We start from the raw sequence: 18,913 nt of genomic DNA, 5'->3' as shown, positions 1-18,913 counted from the left end.
GAACGGGTCATTTAAGGGTCAAAATGCGTATTGAGCGTGTATTATGCAGCATTAAGTCAGACTGCGCCACTGCAGGCATGAGGTCACCGATCCAAGCAGGAAAAACACAATGCATCATCTCTCTCTTTAGTTCCGACACCTGCAGGGGATAAAAGGGTTGTTCTGGCTTGGTCCCGTAGTTATAATTGTTTTCACTATCTTAGATATCCACTGCCCCTTGGGTCGCTTACTGTACACAGCTCAAAGAAAAAGGAGCCTTTCCTCCGAGAAAAAAAAATAATAATAATAAAAACCAAAAATTGCGCCAAGACTTCCAGACCTCATAGTCGCGTGTGGTGCCCCTTCGAGTATTCCGGACTCTCCTCCAGCTCACAACCGACCAACCTTCGGTCAGCGAGTCAAGCTCACTACATCCTTTGTATCTGTGGGCGCTTTCTCTGTCATGATCTAGGGATTCTACAGATTACGAAAGATTCCCTATTTCCGTGCCAGCAGATTTGAAAATCGACGCGAGCTGGGCCTTGTTTAACAGAGCACCGTCCAGGTCACTATGACCACCAACATCGACGATGCTCGTGTCGCGGAGGGTATCGACAAAAATGCTGGCGCTTATGAGAGTCGTGTGAGATCTAAGCGCAGAAGTCCGTTTCGGTGGACCCTCGGGGTGTTCGTGCGGTATGTTTGACACTAGATGATTTATTCGGGGATCTCGGCCTAACAAGCTCTCGCTATCTAGCCTTTGTATTTGGTATGCATTGCTGACTCCCATCTTTCGATGCCCGTCCCACCTCTCCGAACTGAACGATTCCTCTCCGCGCGTTTGCAAACCATACCTCGTCGCTCGGTCCTACGTTGAGCCCCATATTGCTCCCTACTATGAGGCCTACGGCGCACCTTATGTCGAACTCACCCGTCCATATGCGCGCACACTCAATGAAAAGGTCTACACGCCCGCCGCAAATGTTGCCAAATGGGGTTACGACAAGTATGGTGCTCCGGCCTTCGATCAGGTTCAGCAGTATACTCAGCAGCAGTGGGAAAGACAAGTAGTTCCTCACTTGCAGTCCGCCCAGGATAGTGCGTTTAGGCTGTACAAGTCCGATGTAGCGCCTCACGTTGAGCGGGTGGAAATCGCGTTGTCGCCATATTATCAGAAAACCAACGACGCTTTAAGTTCGGTGTTCCGGGGATATGTGTTGCCCTTCTGCGCCCAGTCAAGGCCATTTATCGGAAAGACGTACACGTCTGGCCAGGATATACTCACAACTACGGTTATGCCTTATGCGCAAACCAGCTGGTCTTCCGTCATCTATTTTGCGAACAGCTCATTGTGGCCGAAGATCACTGGCCTCTACTCGGAGAACGTTGAGCCTCAGCTGGTGAAAATTGGACAGAGATTGGCTAGCTACCGCGAGGGAAAACAGCTGCGCAAGGTTGTGGACGACGTTGATAGGTGAGCTATTTACGTATGAGAGAAATCCCTGCAGTTGACTAATCTTGTGGTCTAGTAGCTCCTCCGACCAGCCCGACCCAACAACTTCATCGGTAAAGCAGGCCGAGTCGCCGGTTACAACCACTGCGGCAGAGGCCTCGTCAACACCAAAGCCCCTGTCTCCCACGGAATTGGCCGCCCAAACTCGTGAGAAGATTGAATCCGATCTTCGCACATGGCAGCAAAAGTTCGCCGTTGCCGCCGACAAAGGGGTCGAGGACCTTGAAGACCGGATCAAAGTGATCGTCGACAGTTATATAGACACCGGAGCGAAAAGTCACGGGGAGAGCCTCTTCACAGCATTAGAGGAGGTTGTGCAACATGAACTGGCTGGGATCAAGCAAAGTATTACTTTGCTCACCGAGCCTTTGCCCGTTGAAGAGGCTCCTGAAGAGGAGGAAGTGGCACAGGCGAATCTCTCATCGGACATCAAACAAGCTGCAATTACCATCAGAGATCATGCTCATGCACTTCGCCAGTGGCACAGAACGTTCGACGAAGAGATCGAGCGTCGCGTCTCGGATGCCGTGAACACTACTCTAAACGTGCTAGACAGTATCCGCGATTTGGGGCTTCAAGAGATCGGGATACGCTGGGCCTGGATGGACGGCGTCACCTACAAGGACTGGGAAAAATATTATGCCCTGAAGGCACAGTTTGACGGCTGGAGGAGCCAATTTCGCGCAGTCGGGCTACAACATATCAAAGTGGAAGAGGCTCGAGTGCTCGCAGATGACATCTTGGGCCGCGGAATGGACGCCGCTGAAAACGCCGCGAAGGAGCTTGCCAGACTTAAGGATGTTGGCAAGTGGAAAATCGCGGCCCGTGAAGTGAGCGAGGATTTCGATACGAGGTCGAGCCCCCCACCTGCCCTTCCCAAACGAAACACGACCTCCGATCAAGTTCCGGGAGAAGAATCCGTGGACTTGGATGAGGAGGTTCCTCTGGACCACCAGGATGCCGCAGATCGCGACGCTGATACGATCTCTCACACCGAACCCGGCCTAGACGACGCACCTCTTTCCGATGACCAAGACTCAGAGGAATCGCCGAAACAGAGTTCTTGGTCAGCGCCTACTGACAACGAAGAGGAAATTCTGTCTGCAAACGAGCAGAGCCACGAAGCTGAACATGATGCTGAGCGGTCTTCTTGGGGCGTTGTTGCGGCTGACGTTGAAACAAGCGACGACGCACCAAGTGTTGACGAACCCATTGAGATGTTACACAGCATTTTGAATGCCGCCGATGACAAAGTACCAATCAAGCAAGCCAACGAGCCTCAAACTTCCGACACGGCTCAAAACCCAGCTCAGCCAACTCCCAACTACGCCGCGGTCGAAGATCTTGTCTCCCAACTACTTGATGGCAAAGACCCCTCTTTTGCTGAAGACATGATGAAAAAGTTGCATGCTATCTATGGTAAATCGTCTCCTATTGATGTCGGTGAAAACGACAACACGCCCACCGAATCGTCCACATCGGTGACTGAGACTCCTATAGTCGAGGAGGCTAGTGAGCCAACCCAATCCGACATCGAGGAGGAGCCGATTCAGGAGTCTGAGCATCCAGAGGCTTCCGAAGAAGACTCCTCTTCTACCGAGTCGCAAACTGAGGATGCGTCCAGCGATGCGAGCGAAGCTCCCGGCAAGGAGGATCTGTAATCACCAATCCCGACAAGCGAAATTTCCTATTCTTTCTGGATTTGATGCCCTTAAATTGTCTGATCTAGCTACCTACATGCGTGATATCCCCAGTCGCACTTTTCTGGTTTGAATGTTCTGAGATTGCCCACGACCATGCTTATTCCCCATATAGTTTTACCACGAGCACGTCACGATATATCATGTTGCCTTGATGAGCTTTCTTGTTTTTCTCCTTTCTTGTACTTTTTTTGCCCCTCTGGTGCTTCCCCCCTGCTGTGTTTTTACATTCCTGTATTGTTCTTCCCTGTTGACCGAGTTATGTGTCTCTTACGGCGAGATGAATTATCTATAAAGAACACATAGACAGGGAATAATCCGTATCCATTCCTGCGGAGATGTGATTAATTCATCTTTTGTCTTCCACAAGTATGAAAATCTGCGTTCAGTAATCAATATGTCCTAGAATATCCAACATTTTCAACTATCCCCGCCCCCTCGCTTCTCACCGATACTGCATGCGCTGTCCTCCGCGCTTCTCCATCTTCTTCTGCCTCTTGCTCTCTCCGGCCGTGGGCTCGGCATCCCCGGCTCCTCCAATTCCGGCGAATCCGCTCTTCATGCCGGTGAAAGTGGTGTATGCCAGCCACACCGAGTACAGCGGAATGACGGTCCACAGCCACCAGCCACGGTCGCCGAACACGCAGACCGCACCAATGCAACCCCAGGTCCAATACAGGACATCCCACATGTACTCCGTCAGCCCGGCAGCACCTAGATCCTCCCCGGGCGCGCGCAAAGACCCGTCGGCGGCGTTGTATTGCGGACGACCCAATCGGTCGAGATAGAATTCGATGGCGAGCGTTGGACAGGCAAATACGAAGTACGGGGTCATGGAACGAGGGCGGTTAAAGGTCCAGTGGAGAATGAGGAAAACGGCGTGTAGACCGAGAGTTATAATATGAGTGCGCAGCAAGAGGGAGGCATTGCGCGCGGCGAGGGTTTTGGCTGCTTTCTGGTGGGGAGTGAGCTAGTTGGCTTCATGGACAGAAACGTCATGGACTTCAATGGACCTTGTGACTTTTGATTCACCGGTCCAAAGAGAGAGGGAGAGAGTAAAGTACAATGACAGGGATACTGACCTGAGCCATGATGCCTGACAACCAAGAAGACGGGGTTTAGACACGAGGGAAGACAAGGGAAGGCAAGTAAGAGAGAGGGAAGTCACGGCGGACGAGAGAATGGCGTTGCCCACCACAACGGGACAAGCGCCCGGCGGCACGAGCCACTCACGGGAAACGAACTTGGACTCTCCGCCAAAACATCGACAAAGACCGTGACGACAGTCTGCATCGCCTGATCGATCGCATCTGCATCCGCTCCCCTCCCCCTTCTCTTTCCTCTGTTGTTGCCGGCCCTGGCTTGTTGCCCCCACTCTGCTCCGTCCTTCTCGATATGCAATTTGCCTTTCTCTGAGCTCCTGCTTGGCCCAAAGGGGCGTCACGAGCCCATCCGGATTCATTGTTCGCTCCCCTAGACAAGACCTGGCTGGATTCACTTCGTGGTCCAGGGTAAGATAAGTGAATATATAGGAAGAAAGACTCAACCGGTAAAAGCGCGTTGGAGCTGGGATTTGACAGTTTCGGGGTCCTTTTTCTCACTCGGTTTTCTCGCCGCCATCGTTGTTTCCTCACCTCGTCTCGCGGCGCCGCCAGAAAGTCAGACGAAGGAACACACGACCCGACTGCTATTGACCTGATGCTTCTCCCGTGCTGAGAACTCTTTTCTACCTTTCGACCAACATTTTCGCAATCCTCTTGTCCGTCGGTCTTTTTCTTACACCCTCGCTCCCCGAGGCGGGCAAACGACACCGCTCCTTGTTCTCGGTCCTGCGAATTCTTTTCTTCAAGACCGAACGGTTCAGTTTTCCGTGATCATGTCGCCGTCAACGTCTCATATTTCGAGCCAGCTGCGGCAGCTAATATACTACCATCTGGACAACAACTTGATCCGCACGGCCCTCTTCCTCGCCGGTCGCCTGCACGCTTACGAGCCTCGAACGTCGGAAGCTTCATACCTACTCGCCCTGTGTCACCTTTTGAATGGCCAAGTGAAATCGGCGTTGGATTACAGCAGAAACTTCGGATCGCGGGGTACCCACCTGGGCTGTTCATATGTATACGCGCAAGCTTGCTTGGATTTAGGGAAAGATCTGGACGGCATCAAGGCTTTGGAACGGAGCAAGAGCCTGTGGGCTTCGAAAAACCATTGGAGTAAGCTTTTGGATTCGCTCTTGCGACATTGTGCTACGCAACTCGGCCAAGACACAATGCGCTTTCTGGTTCATTCAAGGCTAATTCGGTTGCTCGTGAAATTTTAGACAAGCACAATGAAACGCGCAGGCAACATTTACCGGACGCGGCTGCCGTGATGTGTCTGCTGGGTAAATTGTGGTACGCGCACAAAGAAAACACCAAGGCGGTAGACTGCTACGTCGAGGCCTTGAGGTTGAATCCGTTCATGTGGGATGCCTTTATGGGATTATGTGAAACTGGTGAGCTCTGATGCCAGAGTATGGTAATGCGGATGACTGACTGAGATTCGAAGGTGTCAACGTCCGTGTCCCTAACATCTACAAAATGAATTCCGATCTACTCGCGGTCGTCTCTTCCTCGATGCAGGAGGACGCCGATCTTGCCGCCTCCGATAAGGCCACCCCTGCAGCCGGCCCCCTGCAATCGCAGGCAAACACAAATTCCACCATGGACCCGTTTTCATCTGCGACGTCTAGAGGCGAATCGAATCTCACACACGGAAGCTCGGTTTTATGGGAGAAGTTAAACGGAAGTACGGTCAGCGTGGCCTCCACAGGGGCGTCGGGACCGATGGTACACGAAGGAACCGAAACACCGGGCGGCCAAAGCAGTGAATCCGATGAGTTCCGCATCGGCCATGGCGCGGGGACTACCGATGCACCGATGGAACCACCCCTTGCTCCTACGCGAAAGAATCGCACCATCCAATCAGTGGGCGCCGACCATGGAATGGATCCGCCTCCCAAGATGAAGCCCACGGGCATCCGGCAGAGAACAAGGACGAAGGTTGAGCCGGAGGAGCACGTAAACTCCCAGGCAGAAAAGGAATCGGTCCCAAGCTCCCGCGTCGGAGACCGCAAACGAACGGTTTCTGGTCAGGTAGCTCACTCGTCGACGTCACAGCCCACAGAGCCGGGAGCGCCGCAACGCCGCAGCGTACGACTTTTCAATCAGATCAAACCGACGACGAGCAAACTTTCGGGAGCGGCGCTAGGCATGAAAGACGGTCGCGAGTTGAAGAAGGTTAAGGCTACCGGAGCCAAGGGACGCACGACAACGGCACCGACCATGGGTCGCGTGGTCAGCGGCAGCAGGAAGCAGGCGAGTGACATCCATGACAGTGACGGCAGAGAACACCGAACCACGTCTATGCATAGCGGGACCCAGCATACATCATCCCGAGCCGCCACGATGGAGAAGTCGAAGTCGATAGAGGCACTCACGTGGTTGCTAGAACTATTCTCCAAGTTAGCCTCAGGGCATTTCGCCTTGACTCGGTATAGGTGTTCCGAGTCTATTCAGATTTTCAACGCGCTTTCGCAAGGGCAACGAGAGACGCCATGGGTTCTTTCGCAGATCGGCCGGGCGTACTACGAACAAGCGATGTACTCCGAAGCCGAGAAATACTTCGTTCGGGTGCGCGCCATGGTGCCGTCCCGCTTGGAGGATATGGAGATCTACTCTACTGTTCTGTGGCATTTGAAAAACGACGTCGAGTTGGCATATCTTGCGCATGAACTGATGGACGTGGATCGTCTGTCGCCTCAGGCATGGTGTGCGATTGGCAACTCATTCTCCCACCAACGGGATCATGACCAGGCGTTGAAATGCTTCAAGCGGGCCACTCAATTGGATCCTCATTTCGCATATGGGTTTACTCTACAGGGACACGAGTATGTCGCCAACGAGGAATATGACAAGGCACTTGATGCGTATCGCCACGGTATCAGCGCCGACAGCAGGCACTACAACGCGTGGTACGGCCTGGCCACGGTGTATGACAAGATGGGCAAGCTTGATTTCGCCGAACAACACTTCCGCAATGCGGCCTCAATCAATCCCACCAACGCCGTGCTCATCTGCTGCATCGGTCTCGTGCTGGAGAAGATGAACAACCCCCGCGGTGCGCTGGCCCAGTACGGACGTGCCTGCATGCTCGCACCGCACTCCGTCCTTGCCCGATTCCGCAAGGCTCGCGTGTGCATGAAGCTTCACGAGCTGAAAGCCGCCCTGACGGAACTGAAGATCCTCAAGGATATGGCCCCGGATGAGCCCAATGTACATTATCTCCTGGGCAAACTGTACAAGATGCTGCATGACAAGGGGAACGCCATCAAGCACTTTACGACGGCTTTGAACCTGGATCCCAAGGTAAGGGTACCCGAGTTAACTCCGAGACCTGTTCCATCGCTGACATCTCTTTCTCCTTTGCAGGCGGCACAGTATATTAAGGACGCCATGGAGTCCCTGGATGACGACGAGGAGGACGATGAAGATATGGCGTGATTGGCATTTCCTGCACTCCCGTCTGGCGGGGACTTATATTCATGACGGACGGCGTTACTTGTTTCTTTCCCTTCTTTTGGTGTCTCCGTATTCTTCTGATTTTGGTTGGGTTCTCTTGCTGGGATTCCATTTGCGCACGCATCAGCATTCTCCAGGCGTTAGCTGGCTGGTTGGGTAGAGGGTGCATTTTGCCGTGCATCCGGCTCTCGAGGACTCGAGGGATTTGATTCTGTATATTAGCGTGGGTTGGCATTGTCGTGGCGGGCATTTGGCTGCATATGAGAGACGACCAGGCCGGGCGACAGATTCATGAACATATAGTCTGTCACCGGGCAATTCGCATAGTTCATTTGTATTGTTATCCCTGACGGCGTCCCCGTGAGGCAGTAAAGCATGAACTGCGCTCTGCCTCAGGCATCCGTTGGGGGCCAAGGCGGTGAGGCGCCCAACGACCTCCCGTCAAGAAAAAAGAATCCCATCCTTTTAATCTGTTGCTTCCGATTCGGCAGACGCGGATCTTCCTATCCTTATTCTTTCATATCCTTTATTGTCTTCTCTCTTCCTGGTCATGTCCCATTGTTTCTAGTGCACCCTTAGTGTGATCATCCCCGAGCGTCTCTCGCCTGACCGCATCATTCACGGGTTCTCCGAGGCACAAGGCCCTCTCCAGTAAGAATCCCTGCCCGTACCCCGGCCTCGGGAGTCGATATAATAGATCTCTAACCCCAGACTCCAGCCGGAGAAACTCCACCTCAGATTTATCTTTCCCTCCCCTGCTCCCTCTCTTGTCGCCTCGTCATGTCGCTCTTCTCCTACATCGCCTCGGGCATCAGCTCGTTTGTCGTCGTCACGCTGTCTCTCTTCGCCATCGGTCAAAAGGTTCCCCGCGCCGCCTTCGTCGCTCGCTGCCTGGCGGCCTACGGCTCGCTTCTCCTCTGCGCGACCTACGGAGTCGTCGCCTCCATCCTCCTCCGTCTCGTCGGCTACGGCCGAGTCTCTCAATGGGCCACCGCGCGCAGCTTCAAGTGGGTCATGCGATGCACCACCGGCGTGCAATTCAAGATCGTCACCGGCAACGAACACCTCTCCACCCGGCCCGCCGTCTTCATCTCCAACCACCAGTCGGAGCTGGACGTGCTGATGCTGGGCGCCGTCTTCCCGCCCTACTGCAGCGTCACGGCCAAGAAATCCCTGCAGTATGTGCCCTTCCTGGGGTGGTTCATGGCCCTCTCGCGGACCGTTTTTATCGACCGCGCCAACCGCGAGACGGCCGTCAAGGCGTTCGACAGCGCCGCGAATGAAATGCGCAACCACCGTCAGAGCGTCTTTATCTTCCCCGAGGGCACGAGAAGCTACTCCGATGAGCCCGAGATGCTGCCGTTCAAGAAGGGTGCGTTCCATCTGGCCGTGAAGGCTGGCGTGCCAATTGTGCCCGTCGTGGTGGAGAGCTACTCGCATATCCTGTCGCCTCGGAATATGAGGTTCAATGCGGGCACTATCGATATCAAGGGTATGTCTTTTTTCTTTTTTTTTTTTTTTTTTTTTTTTTTTTGCATCTTCTTTTCTGAAGTCCTCAGAAATTCAGCTGACCAAATCAGTCCTTCCCCCCATTAGTACCGAAGGCTTAACCCCCGCCGACGTCGACGACCTGACCAAATCGACCCAAGAATCGATGCTCAAGACCCTCCTGGAGATGTCGCAAAAAGACAAGAGCCAAGCTGCAATCAACGCCGAAGCCAAGGCCACTTCTTCCGCAGTTGAGATCTAGACAGTCTCCGCCGCTCTGGAGCTTTATAGACACGCGACACCTGTTATTCTTACTCGACACCATGACCAGACTGAGGTCTGACTAGTGTCTCCCGACATTCACACCCACATCCATATCCGCATTGTTATATCAATCCCTCCGCTCTATCGATTACCTTCCTTCCCTCTTTCTTTAGCACCGGTGCACTGAATACCATACCTGCACGTGTGAAACGGTCGCAGACCACGCGAAACGAGATATGAATTGCATTCTGGCATTTTCTTCTCTCTTATACTCTTCCTCTCATTCTCTACGACGCAGTTCCAGTCCTAGTCTCAGAAAAGCTGCCTCATCTACATCTCGTGACTACAGTCTTGAGAGATGAGATCGATGAGCAACTCATCCAGACAGACAGACGGACAAGCAGCCCCAGAAAACACAAGAAAAAGAAAAAGAAAAAGGACATAAATAGACCAATCAGACCAAACCAGATCTCTTGCTCAACTGTCCTCCTGTCTGCGGAGTGGACCCTTGCTACAGATTCCAAACCGGTATAACCCGTAACGAATACCCAACCTACCTTATTTATAGACGGGAGGAGTGCGCACGTGGGCTCTTTATTGCTTTCGCGTTATTTGCTTCGTTCCTGTGTGTCGGTCGGGGTGCTTGCTGGTGTGATGAATTGTCTAGAGTGTACATAATAATATTGTTTATTTTGCTGGATTTGTGTTTCCGATGTAGTCAAGGCCAATCTCCAGCCACACGGTGTGTGGGTCTGATATTCCTAGTTCTACACAATACTCCGTATAGTGGCTTCATGGACCCGCTGGTTTAATGGGTGGAGCTTCTTCGATGATAAAGCAGCCGTTTCCCCCAAAACTTAATGTTAACAGTCGTGATGCCCCAGTATGGTATATCTACTCCTGCATCAAAATGATTGAAAACGAATGTAGGGCACGTTGATTCAGATCTGTTCTAAATTCAGTTTCGCATGGTTTAACGCCAGGTTAAATTCAGTTTCGCATGGTTTAACGCCAGGTGTGCTGAAATAATAAAGGAGAAACAGCTTATACGGGTATCTGGACACTCTGCTCTGTGAAAGTAAATAGAATGAATGTACACTCTCCGGGGAGGTAAAAAAATCGACCAGATCCAGGATTCGAACCCGGGACTCCCACCCCCGAAGGGCACAGGCGAACCTGCGCGTCATTAGGAATGTTACCAGCTACACCAATCTGGCTGGCTTATGACGGAACCCAACTGGACTGGCTTGCAGACTGTTTTTTAAAGAAAAATCCGCCGATTTAATGATCATTCGAACTCTTTCTAACACTGTGATCATCAAAGACGGCCGCAGGATAGTTGGTTGGGTTCACGGTCGGCGGGTGGTTGAGTCCAAAGGGGAGAAAAAATCGAAGAAAAGGATGAATGCCAGTAGCGGGAAATGGCTTTTTATATTGACAGACTAGGCTCCACAGCATTAGCCCTAGATCCACTAGTTGAACCAGTCATATTTCTGTTACCCCACGGCGCACCTCCGCTCTGTAGTACGCAGTACCTACTCTACACCGCGGGTAGTATTCTTCAACATGCTGCCACATACTACGCCCCGGGCCGTAGATCCCTGCCTCTCTATCCGGCAAAGCCAAAGATGCTGCCAGTATAGAGTCATGGTTCAACAGCACGCCGGCGTAAACTTGGGGCCAGAATCAAAGATCCTTCTATATTTTATTTCAAGGAGATAATTCAAGAAACGAAGCAAGTGGTCATCCGGCCGAGGACATGCTCAGTATCCTGGAAGTGCATCGATGGCCCTATACGTGAGGGAACCCGGAGGTCGCGGACAATAGGCCTCGAGCTGTCCGCTATGAAAAGGCTTCGTTTATACAAGCAGTCTACAAAACCGGCGCAAAGGACAATACCCGATGAGCAGGAAGGAATCAGTTTTGATATTATAGTTGAAAAATCGTGTGCACCATGAAGCTTACCCCCCCACCGGCCGAAAGCGTATCTTCAAAGGCGGCTTCTTCCACAACTGCTTCAGCCTCGCCTCCTCGACCCAGTCGCCACCCTCGTCCAATTCCCAATCAAACGCAAGCACCGTCTTTGCCAAGACAATGCGCATCTCAACCCACGCGAGGGTCACCCCGATGCACATGCGCGGGCCGATACTAAATGGGACCGTGTGCGGCTTCGCTCCGACGCCATCGCACCACCGCTCGGGTCGGAATTCATCTGGACGGTCGCCGACGGTGCGCGCATCGTGATGGATACTCCAGACGTCGGCGGAGACATAGACACCCTCCGGAACGAAGGTGCCGTCGACGGATTCGCCGCCGCAGGGACTCACGCGCGGCGGTCCCACCGGCGACGGCGGAAACAGGCGCATCGTCTCCTCCAGCACGGCGTTCAGATACGGTAGCCGCGCCGTCGCATCCCCCGTGGCTTCGGCGGGACTGCCGAACGCCCCGCGGACCTCGTCGCGCAGTCGAGATACGCACCGTGCCTGTTCGGCCTGAGACAGGTACCATAGCGCGGCGGTGAGTGCCGTGGCGCTGGTCTCTGCGCCGGCTGTCAGCATCACCATCGCTTGGTTGGCGAGCTCGGTGTCGGACATCCCGCCGGCGCGGATGGCGTGCGCGAGGAAGTCATCGACCGGGGTGTGGTTGGGGTTGTTGGTCCGCGCGGGACCGACTTCGATGCGCTTGCGTGTCTTGGCCAGCGTCATGTCGCCGTGGCGCGTGATGGAGTCGACGGCCGCGCGGGCCGTGGGCGAGATGTACGGCATCCAGCGCAGCAGGGGGCCCACGAAGGCTAGGCGCTTGCGCAGATTGAAGATGGAGCCGCTGTAGGTGGCATCGAGGAGGATCGAGACCCAGGGGTGGGATTTGTTATCGCGGACGGCGTTGAAGGACTCGCCGAAGGTGAGTTCGCCGATGATATCAAAGGTCAGCCACTCGAACCACTTGGAGACGTCGAGGGGGGTGTCCTTGCGGGCTGCGATCTGGTCCACGCACCGGTCGACGTGGGCGTGGATGATGGGCTCCTGGGTGCGCACGGCGGAGGGGCGGAACTGAGGCGCGAAGATGCGGTGCTGGCGGGCATGCTCTTCCGGGTCCAGCACGAAGGCGATGTTCGGGTGTCCGTTGTCATAGAAGCGGTCGGACTTGAGGAACAGCTTGCGTGTCTTCGAGGGAGCGCCGTAGATGTCGCGGAAGGCTTGGGCTGTCGCGAACGAGAGTTCGTTGGGCGCAATCCGGACGATATCGCCATATTGGCGATGCGCCTGTTCGATCTTGCGGTTCCAGAAGCCGCTGGTCCATGCCGATGCATACCATAGCTCGGAGACGGCGGCGAGAGGAGGGCCTGGGTATTTGGATAGGGGATGAAACCAGTAGAGGTAGGCGTAGGTGGCTAACCAGTACGCCGAGCCTAGGATTGCGAGGCCCACTGCCAGGGCTGCGGGGGACAGTGAAAAGAGCATCTCAAGTGCCATATTCACTCCGAAGCGTCAACGTTACGGATGCTGTACCAAGAGGCCTGACTGAAGGTCACTAGAATGGATGTGGACGGGGACACCAGGGATACGAGGAAGTCAGGCAGGTGAGTGCAGTTAAATTCAACCTTTGTGGACGACAGAACTGACCTGTTCTCCTATCAGACCCACGTTGCTCGGCTTCGCTTCGGTACGTACAGGGAACTGGAGAATCCTGGTGGCGTGCCAGTCCGCGGGTGGTGCATTACTCAGATGGTGGAGTACCAACTGTCCAACAGTTATGGGGTGGAGGATGCGTGGGTCAAAGGATTCCATGAATCAAGACCAGAGGCCGCTACCAGAGTCATGAATAGCTGCAGCTGTAAGGCCTCGTCCTACCCATGACCCCACTCGGCCATTGAACTGTCTCATTGATGCTACTGTCTCAGTGCAAGCATCAGAAAGTTGCCCCGAGTGATGAGTCCAGTGCAGCACCCCAGACATGGTTTCCATTGGTCATGTTAACCTGCGGTGATGCCTTGCGGCGCAGGTCCAGCGTTTCTGGCCCCCGAGGCCAAGAACATACTTGGCAGGCTAGCAAGCCCCAAGTGGCAGATCCCCAGTCCCTACAGTGCTAGACGCTTCCTGATACCCTCCGGCTCGGAGACCCCTGATCCTTATACTCCGCCATAAGCCCGGATCAGTTTCGGTGCATCTTTAGCGCCTCGCACCCCGGTCAGGGGCGCAAGAACACTGGGCTAGCAGGCCTACTTGCTCTATGAAAGGCCAACTGTCAAAGTACCGGCCCGCCGGTGGGTCAGACGGCCCGAACTAACCGGTGCCGATCAATATTTGACAGCTGCTCTTTACTCTATAGACCAGGTTGACTGGGATCAGGATCCTTGACGGTGTATCACAAAATCATTCTCTGTGCCGTATACCGGTCGTCTGTCTCGACTTGTCGATCTCGGGAATAGGTATAACATAATGGAGAGCTTTAAGGAGAGAATAGACACCATACGCCGTAGACTTCCCTCCCCTGTCCCCCATACTCCGGACTGTCGTCCTGCATCTTCCATTCGGTCCTCGGGCGTAACGGGCGAGTGAGCCCAAGCAGAATCATGGCATCGTCCTCAATGTATATGGCCGACCCTCCGGAGGGCGTACGGCGATTTGAGGGTGACAGCATCCAGGCTAATATGGCGGCGTGCGCCATCGTCACGGCGCTCATTGCCCTGGCTGTGGTCGGGCTCCGTCTGTATACACGCATCTTCCTCACAGCGGCCCGGTTCCAGATGGATGATGGTAAGTGTGGTCTCTCCTGAGCTGGATCAGATCAGCTAATCTTCTTTCTTCTGGGACTCTAGTCTTCGTCTGCTGCGCGGCAGTATGCTCCATCATGCTAATACCCGTCTCGTTCAAGAGTATGTCTTCCCGGATACCACCCACGATATCAAGATCCAGTACCTAACCATGGACACCCATCCATCTCCAGTCATGGAAGCCGGCGTCGGTCTGCACATGTGGAACGTGACCATGTCGCAATACAACCCCGGACTCGGGATCGTGAGTTTCCACCCAATCCTCAACCCTCACTCTCAACCACACTAACCAACCCCCCTTCCCAGTGGACCCTCATCGCCACCATCTTCTACGCCTGGGCCGTCATCTTCTCCAAGCTCTCCATCCTCGCCTTCTACCTCCGCCTGTCCCCCCAACCCTGGTTCCGCATCCTCACCTTCTCCCTCATGGCCATCGCCTCCGCCTACGTCCTCGTCTACACCTTCCTCTTCGTCTTCCGCTGCCACCCCCTCGCCCTGAACTGGGACGTCACTATCACCCACGGCTCCTGCATCGACACCCGCACCATCATGACCGTCCTCAGCGTCGCCAACATCGTCATGGACGTCCTCACCCTCCTCCTCCCCGTCCCCGTCATCATGCGTCTCAACATGCGTCTCGCCCAGCGCGTCTCCGTCATCATCCTCTTCTCCTCCGGTATCTTCGTCTGCGCCATCGCCATCCAGCGCACCCTGCAGATGCTCGACGCCTTGACCTCCCCCGACTATACGTGGGACATCACCGAGCAGTTCTACTGGTCCTATGTCGAGGTTAATATGGGGATCTTGTGTGCGTCGGTCCCCGCGTTGAAGCCGTTTGCGAAGAGACATCTGGCGACGATGTTTGGGTCGTCGGGCAGGTATCACCGCGGTGGGGAGGCCGGTGGCGAGAGTGGTCCGCCTGGTGCGCAGGGGTCCGATGCGATTATGTTGGCGGTTACGCCGAAGAGGTCGAGTTATACGAGGTTTTAGTGGCGTTCTGGGCACTTTGGGTGTGCTTTATGAAGGTGGTATGCTTGGTTGGGTCTAAGGTAATGGTGTTTGTTAGAGGTAAAAGTTGATAATGTATAGTACATATGCCTATTCAGAGTATATGTTCAGATCGCTTTTTCTAATCATGGATGTTGGCTCATTCTGTACTCTTTAAAAAGTCTTTATTCTAGGGTACTACACAACCAAGAGTTCCTATCCGGTTTGAGTTCCCTAAATTTTGCTACTCTTTGCTATGAGATGCCTTGGACAATTCTGCCCGACTCTTCGGTACTCATTTAATATACTCCTAGGTGTGATTCAAGAAATTGCTAGCAGCTTGTGTCCGAGACCATTAACTGCCTATATTCATCCTATAAACATTTACACCGGCTCATCGCACAATCTCTCACATCCCGTTCAATGTCAATCTGCTCCATCGCCAACCATCTCCCCTCCCCCCCATCGCCAATCCCTCCGCCCCTCGCCGCCGCCGCGATCAAATAATCCTCCTGGAAAGCAAGCACCTCGACCCGCACCCCCTCCACCTTCTTCCCATCCAACCACGTCTGCACCCCGGTATACGGGCCATTCCAGCACTCGTCGCCGCTCTCGCCAGCGGGCTCCAAAACCTTAACGTCGGTAAACTCCAACTGCCGCAGCCACGGCGCCAGCAACGCCTCCCCGGTCATCTTGATATACGCCTCCTTGAGCGCCCAGTACGTGTAGAACAGCCGGTACCCATATTCGACCTTCTTCGCGTCGGTGGTGTTGAGGTGCGGCGGGATGCCGTGCAGGGACTTAATGGTAGCGAGCTCCCGTGCGGAGAAGACTTCGGCGAAGATGTCGACGAAGGAGGTGAATTCAGGGATGCTGGATGGTGGGGGTTGCGAGCGCGTGTTGCGCCGCTCGTTGACGCATGTTATGTCGATTCCGACCTGCGGGGTGTTTCCGGGGTAGGTGGATGGGGAGGGGGTGGAGCTGATGGGGTTGGAAGCGCTAGAATTGACTGCAGCTGGAGATATGGTCGTCCCTGCGAGCGCGACTAGTGAAGCCTGATGGCTGACATTGAACTCAATGGCAGGGATGGAGGCGTCGGAGACGGAAGGAATAAAACAGGGCCGGTTATGCGGGGCCGGGGTGCGACTGAGCTTCACGGTTGACCAGGGGATGCGACAGGTTCGGTGGATGAAGAGGTACTTGAGCAGGTAGGAGGCCAGGGACATGTGTCTGTCGCGAAGGTGGTAGAAGCGTTGCACGGTTTCCTGGTCAGCAGGTTGTAGGGTCTCCAGGAGAGGGAGGGTCGAGATGGTGGATGTGAGAGGACGCGTGTCGATGTACCATCTAGTGAGGGGGTACTGGTCGCTTTGTTCTGTTGCCATTGTGTCTATGGGATGGGAATTGGAGACGGAGATTGTTTACGGTGTGTTGGACAGAATGCGGGGTTGATGAATGTCCTTGGTCCTGCGTGGTCATTGGATCATTGTCGGGATGAGCAACGGGAATGGATCGGAAACAAAGGCACAATAACCCACAAGACAACAAGACAACAACGAGAACAAAAGATCCAGCGGACTGCAGGAAAGACCAAAGAAGAAAGACCTCGATCTGCTGACTTCCCCATCCGGAAGGCTTATCGACGCGGGGCAGCACGTGCCGATAAGCCGGCCCAACGATGATCTTGTTACGTAATCCGGCCTACTTAAGGGCGGCCAGTCGCAGTGGCTAAACCGTGACTCAGTCGCGATTCCATTCTACGAGTTTAAATGGGCATCACGGTCGGCGTTCTCGCCTTACAAGGCGCTTTTTACGAGCATGTCCAGCTGCTGAAACAGGCAGCTGCCGGGCTGGCTGCACGCCCGAACGCATCTCCGTCGCAATGGGAGTTTATCGAAGTGCGAACCCCGCCAGAGTTGGAACGATGCGACGCTCTGGTTCTGCCTGGTGGCGAGAGTACAACCATGTCCTTGGTCGCCGCTCGGTCCAACCTCCTGGAACCCTTGAGGGAGTTTGTTAAGTATGTCGCCCCGTCGCCTGATTTCCGATGGTTTCGTAGGCTGACAGCACACTCGCTGGTAGGGTTCATCGCAAACCGACTTGGGGCACTTGCGCCGGTCTGATTCTGCTCGCCGAGTCTGCGAATCGGACTAAGAAAGGTGGCCAAGAACTGATCGGGGGTCTTGATGTGCGAGTGAATCGGAACCACTTCGGCCGGCAGACGGAGAGTTTCCAGGCGCCGTTGGATTTGCCGTTCTTGGATCCTTCCGGTCCCCAACCTTCCTTCCCGGCGGTCTTCATTCGTGCGCCGGTGGTAGAGAAGATTCTACCGCACCAGGAAGGCGTACAGGTGGACGAAATAGACCGAGACGAAACGGTGGTTGCTCCCTCGAAGCACGCCAAGGATGCCGCGGCCCAAGATGCAGAGGCAACCGACGTCGAGGTATTGGCCACTCTCCCGGGAAGAGCTGCCAAGCTGGCCAGCGAGGGGAGGAACATCGATGCAGAGAAAGAGGCCGGGGACATTATCGCTGTCCGGCAGGGCAACGTGTTTGGAACGAGCTTCCATCCCGAGCTGACTGGCGATGCCAGAATCCATTCATGGTGGTTGCGCCAGGTGGAGGATTCCATCAGGCGAAGGCATAAGTTAGAACAGTGCTAATACCCTGCCTGAAGAGTTGTACAGTCCCGCTCTGGGAGACATTTTTGTTGGATGCGCCAATTGTTTGATAGAATAGATATGATGCAAACGCCGTACATGCGCCATTGGAATAAAAAGCGTTCCCAATTCATTTACCTTGCCCGTATTCCTCTTCTTCTCGTTGTCGCTGATCATCTGCATATGCCCGACCATAGCCACCGCGGCCCGGGTCGTATTCCTCTCTGTATTCATCACGAACTTGGCCACCAGACTTACCCCGACTGTAGTAATGTTAGAGTTCACCCAGTTGTAAAAAAGCAGATGCAGTCCCACATACCCATACTGTCGTCCTTCCTCAAACCCAGGGTCCAGATCCGTGCGAATGATTCTCTCGTCAAGCTTGGTACCTCCAATGTACTTCAAACAATCCAAAGCGTCTTGATGGGTGTAGTACTCCACAAAGCAGAATCCGCAGGGCGTTTTGTTGAAGCGGTCGAGGCCCATCACCAACCGTTTGACCTCTCCACATCTATGACGGTGCATTAGCGTATGCAGACTACTGGCGCAAAGGTCACGAGGGTCTCACTTGGAGAAAAGTTCATGGATCTGTTCTTCAGTCGTATAGAACGAGCTGGGGCGGTTAGCGAAGCGCGACGGGTATTCCGGGCAACTACTTACAGATTACCAACATAGAGAGTTGTCGCACCTCTCAGCTTGGCATTCTGATCCTCTTGTTCCTCCATTTCATCCTGATATCTGCGCTTTTTCTGCTCCCCGACGCAAGTCAATGGCTGCTGCCAAACGGCTAAGAGCCTGGAAAGTGAAGCTAGGGTGAATACCGACCTTTCCAACATAATAGGCACTGGGCCGATCCAGCCTGTCCACGGTGTTGTAGAGTAACGTGCTCATCTTGTGTGAGGAATTCACCTGGCGAGGGGAAGTGAAATGCAATGATCGTTCAGGGAGGGTGAAATGGGGTTTGGCTGAGCTTCCTTCACGGCGCGCAAGGAA

The 18,913-nt window shown here is 54.2% G+C and overlaps 9 protein-coding genes and 1 pseudogene across 10 annotated transcripts; 5 read left to right on the top strand and 5 right to left on the bottom strand.

The window, feature by feature from the left end:
- Positions 1-550: 550 nt before the first annotated feature.
- On the top strand, positions 551-3,265 carry P170DRAFT_448811 (uncharacterized protein; the record flags this gene model as incomplete). Its single annotated transcript, XM_024850996.1, has 4 exons — positions 551-675; positions 737-1,453; positions 1,512-3,004; positions 3,222-3,265. 4 exons carry the CDS (start codon positions 551-553, stop codon positions 3,263-3,265), a joined length of 2,379 nt encoding a protein of 792 aa, XP_024702432.1.
- A 170-nt stretch (positions 3,266-3,435) lies between these two features.
- P170DRAFT_438844 (SND2/TMEM208 family protein) lies at positions 3,436-4,356 on the bottom strand. The gene is made up of 2 exons (XM_024849697.1): positions 4,275-4,356; positions 3,436-4,147 (listed from the first exon to the last, which is right to left on the bottom strand). Exons 1-2 carry the CDS (start codon positions 4,281-4,283, stop codon positions 3,638-3,640), a joined length of 519 nt encoding a protein of 172 aa, XP_024702431.1. The 5' UTR covers positions 4,284-4,356; the 3' UTR covers positions 3,436-3,637.
- A 712-nt stretch (positions 4,357-5,068) lies between these two features.
- On the top strand, positions 5,069-7,733 carry P170DRAFT_361875 (anaphase promoting complex subunit bimA; the record flags this gene model as incomplete). The annotated part of the gene is made up of 4 exons (XM_024844484.1): positions 5,069-5,405; positions 5,513-5,686; positions 5,740-7,598; positions 7,662-7,733. 4 exons carry the CDS (start codon positions 5,069-5,071, stop codon positions 7,731-7,733), a joined length of 2,442 nt encoding a protein of 813 aa, XP_024702430.1.
- Positions 7,734-8,531: 798 nt separating this feature from the next.
- P170DRAFT_448804 (1-acylglycerol-3-phosphate O-acyltransferase SLC1) lies at positions 8,532-9,501 on the top strand (the record flags this gene model as incomplete). The annotated part of the gene is made up of 2 exons (XM_024850995.1): positions 8,532-9,243; positions 9,332-9,501. The coding sequence occupies 2 exons, from the start codon at positions 8,532-8,534 to the stop codon at positions 9,499-9,501; spliced, it is 882 nt and encodes a 293-aa protein (XP_024702429.1).
- Positions 9,502-10,624: 1,123 nt separating this feature from the next.
- On the bottom strand, positions 10,625-10,720 carry P170DRAFT_t145 (annotated as a pseudogene). The gene has a single exon. The product of its transcript is annotated as a tRNA-OTHER (tRNA).
- Positions 10,721-11,464: 744 nt separating this feature from the next.
- Positions 11,465-12,976, bottom strand: P170DRAFT_412741 (cytochrome P450; the record flags this gene model as incomplete). The annotated part of the gene is made up of 1 exon (XM_024846942.1): positions 11,465-12,976. The coding sequence occupies one exon, from the start codon at positions 12,974-12,976 to the stop codon at positions 11,465-11,467; it is 1,512 nt and encodes a 503-aa protein (XP_024702428.1).
- Positions 12,977-14,076: 1,100 nt separating this feature from the next.
- P170DRAFT_448802 (uncharacterized protein) lies at positions 14,077-15,267 on the top strand (the record flags this gene model as incomplete). Its single annotated transcript, XM_024850994.1, has 4 exons — positions 14,077-14,260; positions 14,323-14,379; positions 14,451-14,521; positions 14,584-15,267. 4 exons carry the CDS (start codon positions 14,077-14,079, stop codon positions 15,265-15,267), a joined length of 996 nt encoding a protein of 331 aa, XP_024702427.1.
- Positions 15,268-15,585: 318 nt separating this feature from the next.
- P170DRAFT_466452 (4'-phosphopantetheinyl transferase family protein) lies at positions 15,586-16,835 on the bottom strand (the record flags this gene model as incomplete). Its single annotated transcript, XM_024852417.1, has 2 exons — positions 15,678-16,835; positions 15,586-15,627 (listed from the first exon to the last, which is right to left on the bottom strand). Exons 1-2 carry the CDS (start codon positions 16,644-16,646, stop codon positions 15,586-15,588), a joined length of 1,011 nt encoding a protein of 336 aa, XP_024702426.1. The 5' UTR covers positions 16,647-16,835.
- Positions 16,836-17,006: 171 nt separating this feature from the next.
- On the top strand, positions 17,007-18,052 carry P170DRAFT_388362 (pyridoxal 5'-phosphate synthase subunit PdxT). Its single transcript, XM_024845841.1, has 2 exons — positions 17,007-17,281; positions 17,344-18,052. The coding sequence occupies exons 1-2, from the start codon at positions 17,031-17,033 to the stop codon at positions 17,921-17,923; spliced, it is 831 nt and encodes a 276-aa protein (XP_024702425.1). The 5' UTR covers positions 17,007-17,030; the 3' UTR covers positions 17,924-18,052.
- Positions 17,973-18,864, bottom strand: P170DRAFT_466451 (nuclear cap-binding protein subunit CBC2). Its single transcript, XM_024852416.1, has 5 exons — positions 18,746-18,864; positions 18,581-18,669; positions 18,489-18,533; positions 18,240-18,431; positions 17,973-18,183 (listed from the first exon to the last, which is right to left on the bottom strand). Exons 1-5 carry the CDS (start codon positions 18,809-18,811, stop codon positions 18,051-18,053), a joined length of 525 nt encoding a protein of 174 aa, XP_024702424.1. The 5' UTR covers positions 18,812-18,864; the 3' UTR covers positions 17,973-18,050.
- Positions 18,865-18,913: the final 49 nt, after the last annotated feature.

The sequence above is a fragment of the Aspergillus steynii genome (genome assembly GCF_002849105.1).
Source record: "Aspergillus steynii IBT 23096 chromosome Unknown P170scaffold_6, whole genome shotgun sequence".
In the NCBI taxonomy this organism is placed as follows: Eukaryota; Fungi; Ascomycota; class Eurotiomycetes; order Eurotiales; family Aspergillaceae; genus Aspergillus; species Aspergillus steynii.
The sequence above is the reverse complement of the archived record's forward strand: the minus strand, read 5'-3'. Positions and strand labels throughout refer to the sequence as shown.

Excerpts from the sequence above, each read along its gene's own strand:
- P170DRAFT_388362 (XM_024845841.1), top strand. The coding sequence starts at position 17,031 with ATGGGCATCACGGTCGGCGTTCTCGCCTTACAAGGCGCTTTTTACGAG. Across the intron at positions 17,282-17,343 it reads CCCTTGAGGGAGTTTGTTAA|GGTTCATCGCAAACCGACTT; the intron begins GTATGTCGCCCC and ends ACTCGCTGGTAG.
- P170DRAFT_466451 (XM_024852416.1), bottom strand. The coding sequence starts at position 18,811 with ATGAGCACGTTACTCTACAACACCGTGGACAGGCTGGATCGGCCCAGT. Across the intron at positions 18,670-18,745 it reads GTGCCTATTATGTTGGAAAG|AAAAAGCGCAGATATCAGGA; the intron begins GTCGGTATTCAC and ends GTCGGGGAGCAG. Across the intron at positions 18,432-18,488 it reads ATCCATGAACTTTTCTCCAA|ATGTGGAGAGGTCAAACGGT; the intron begins GTGAGACCCTCG and ends GCACCGTCATAG.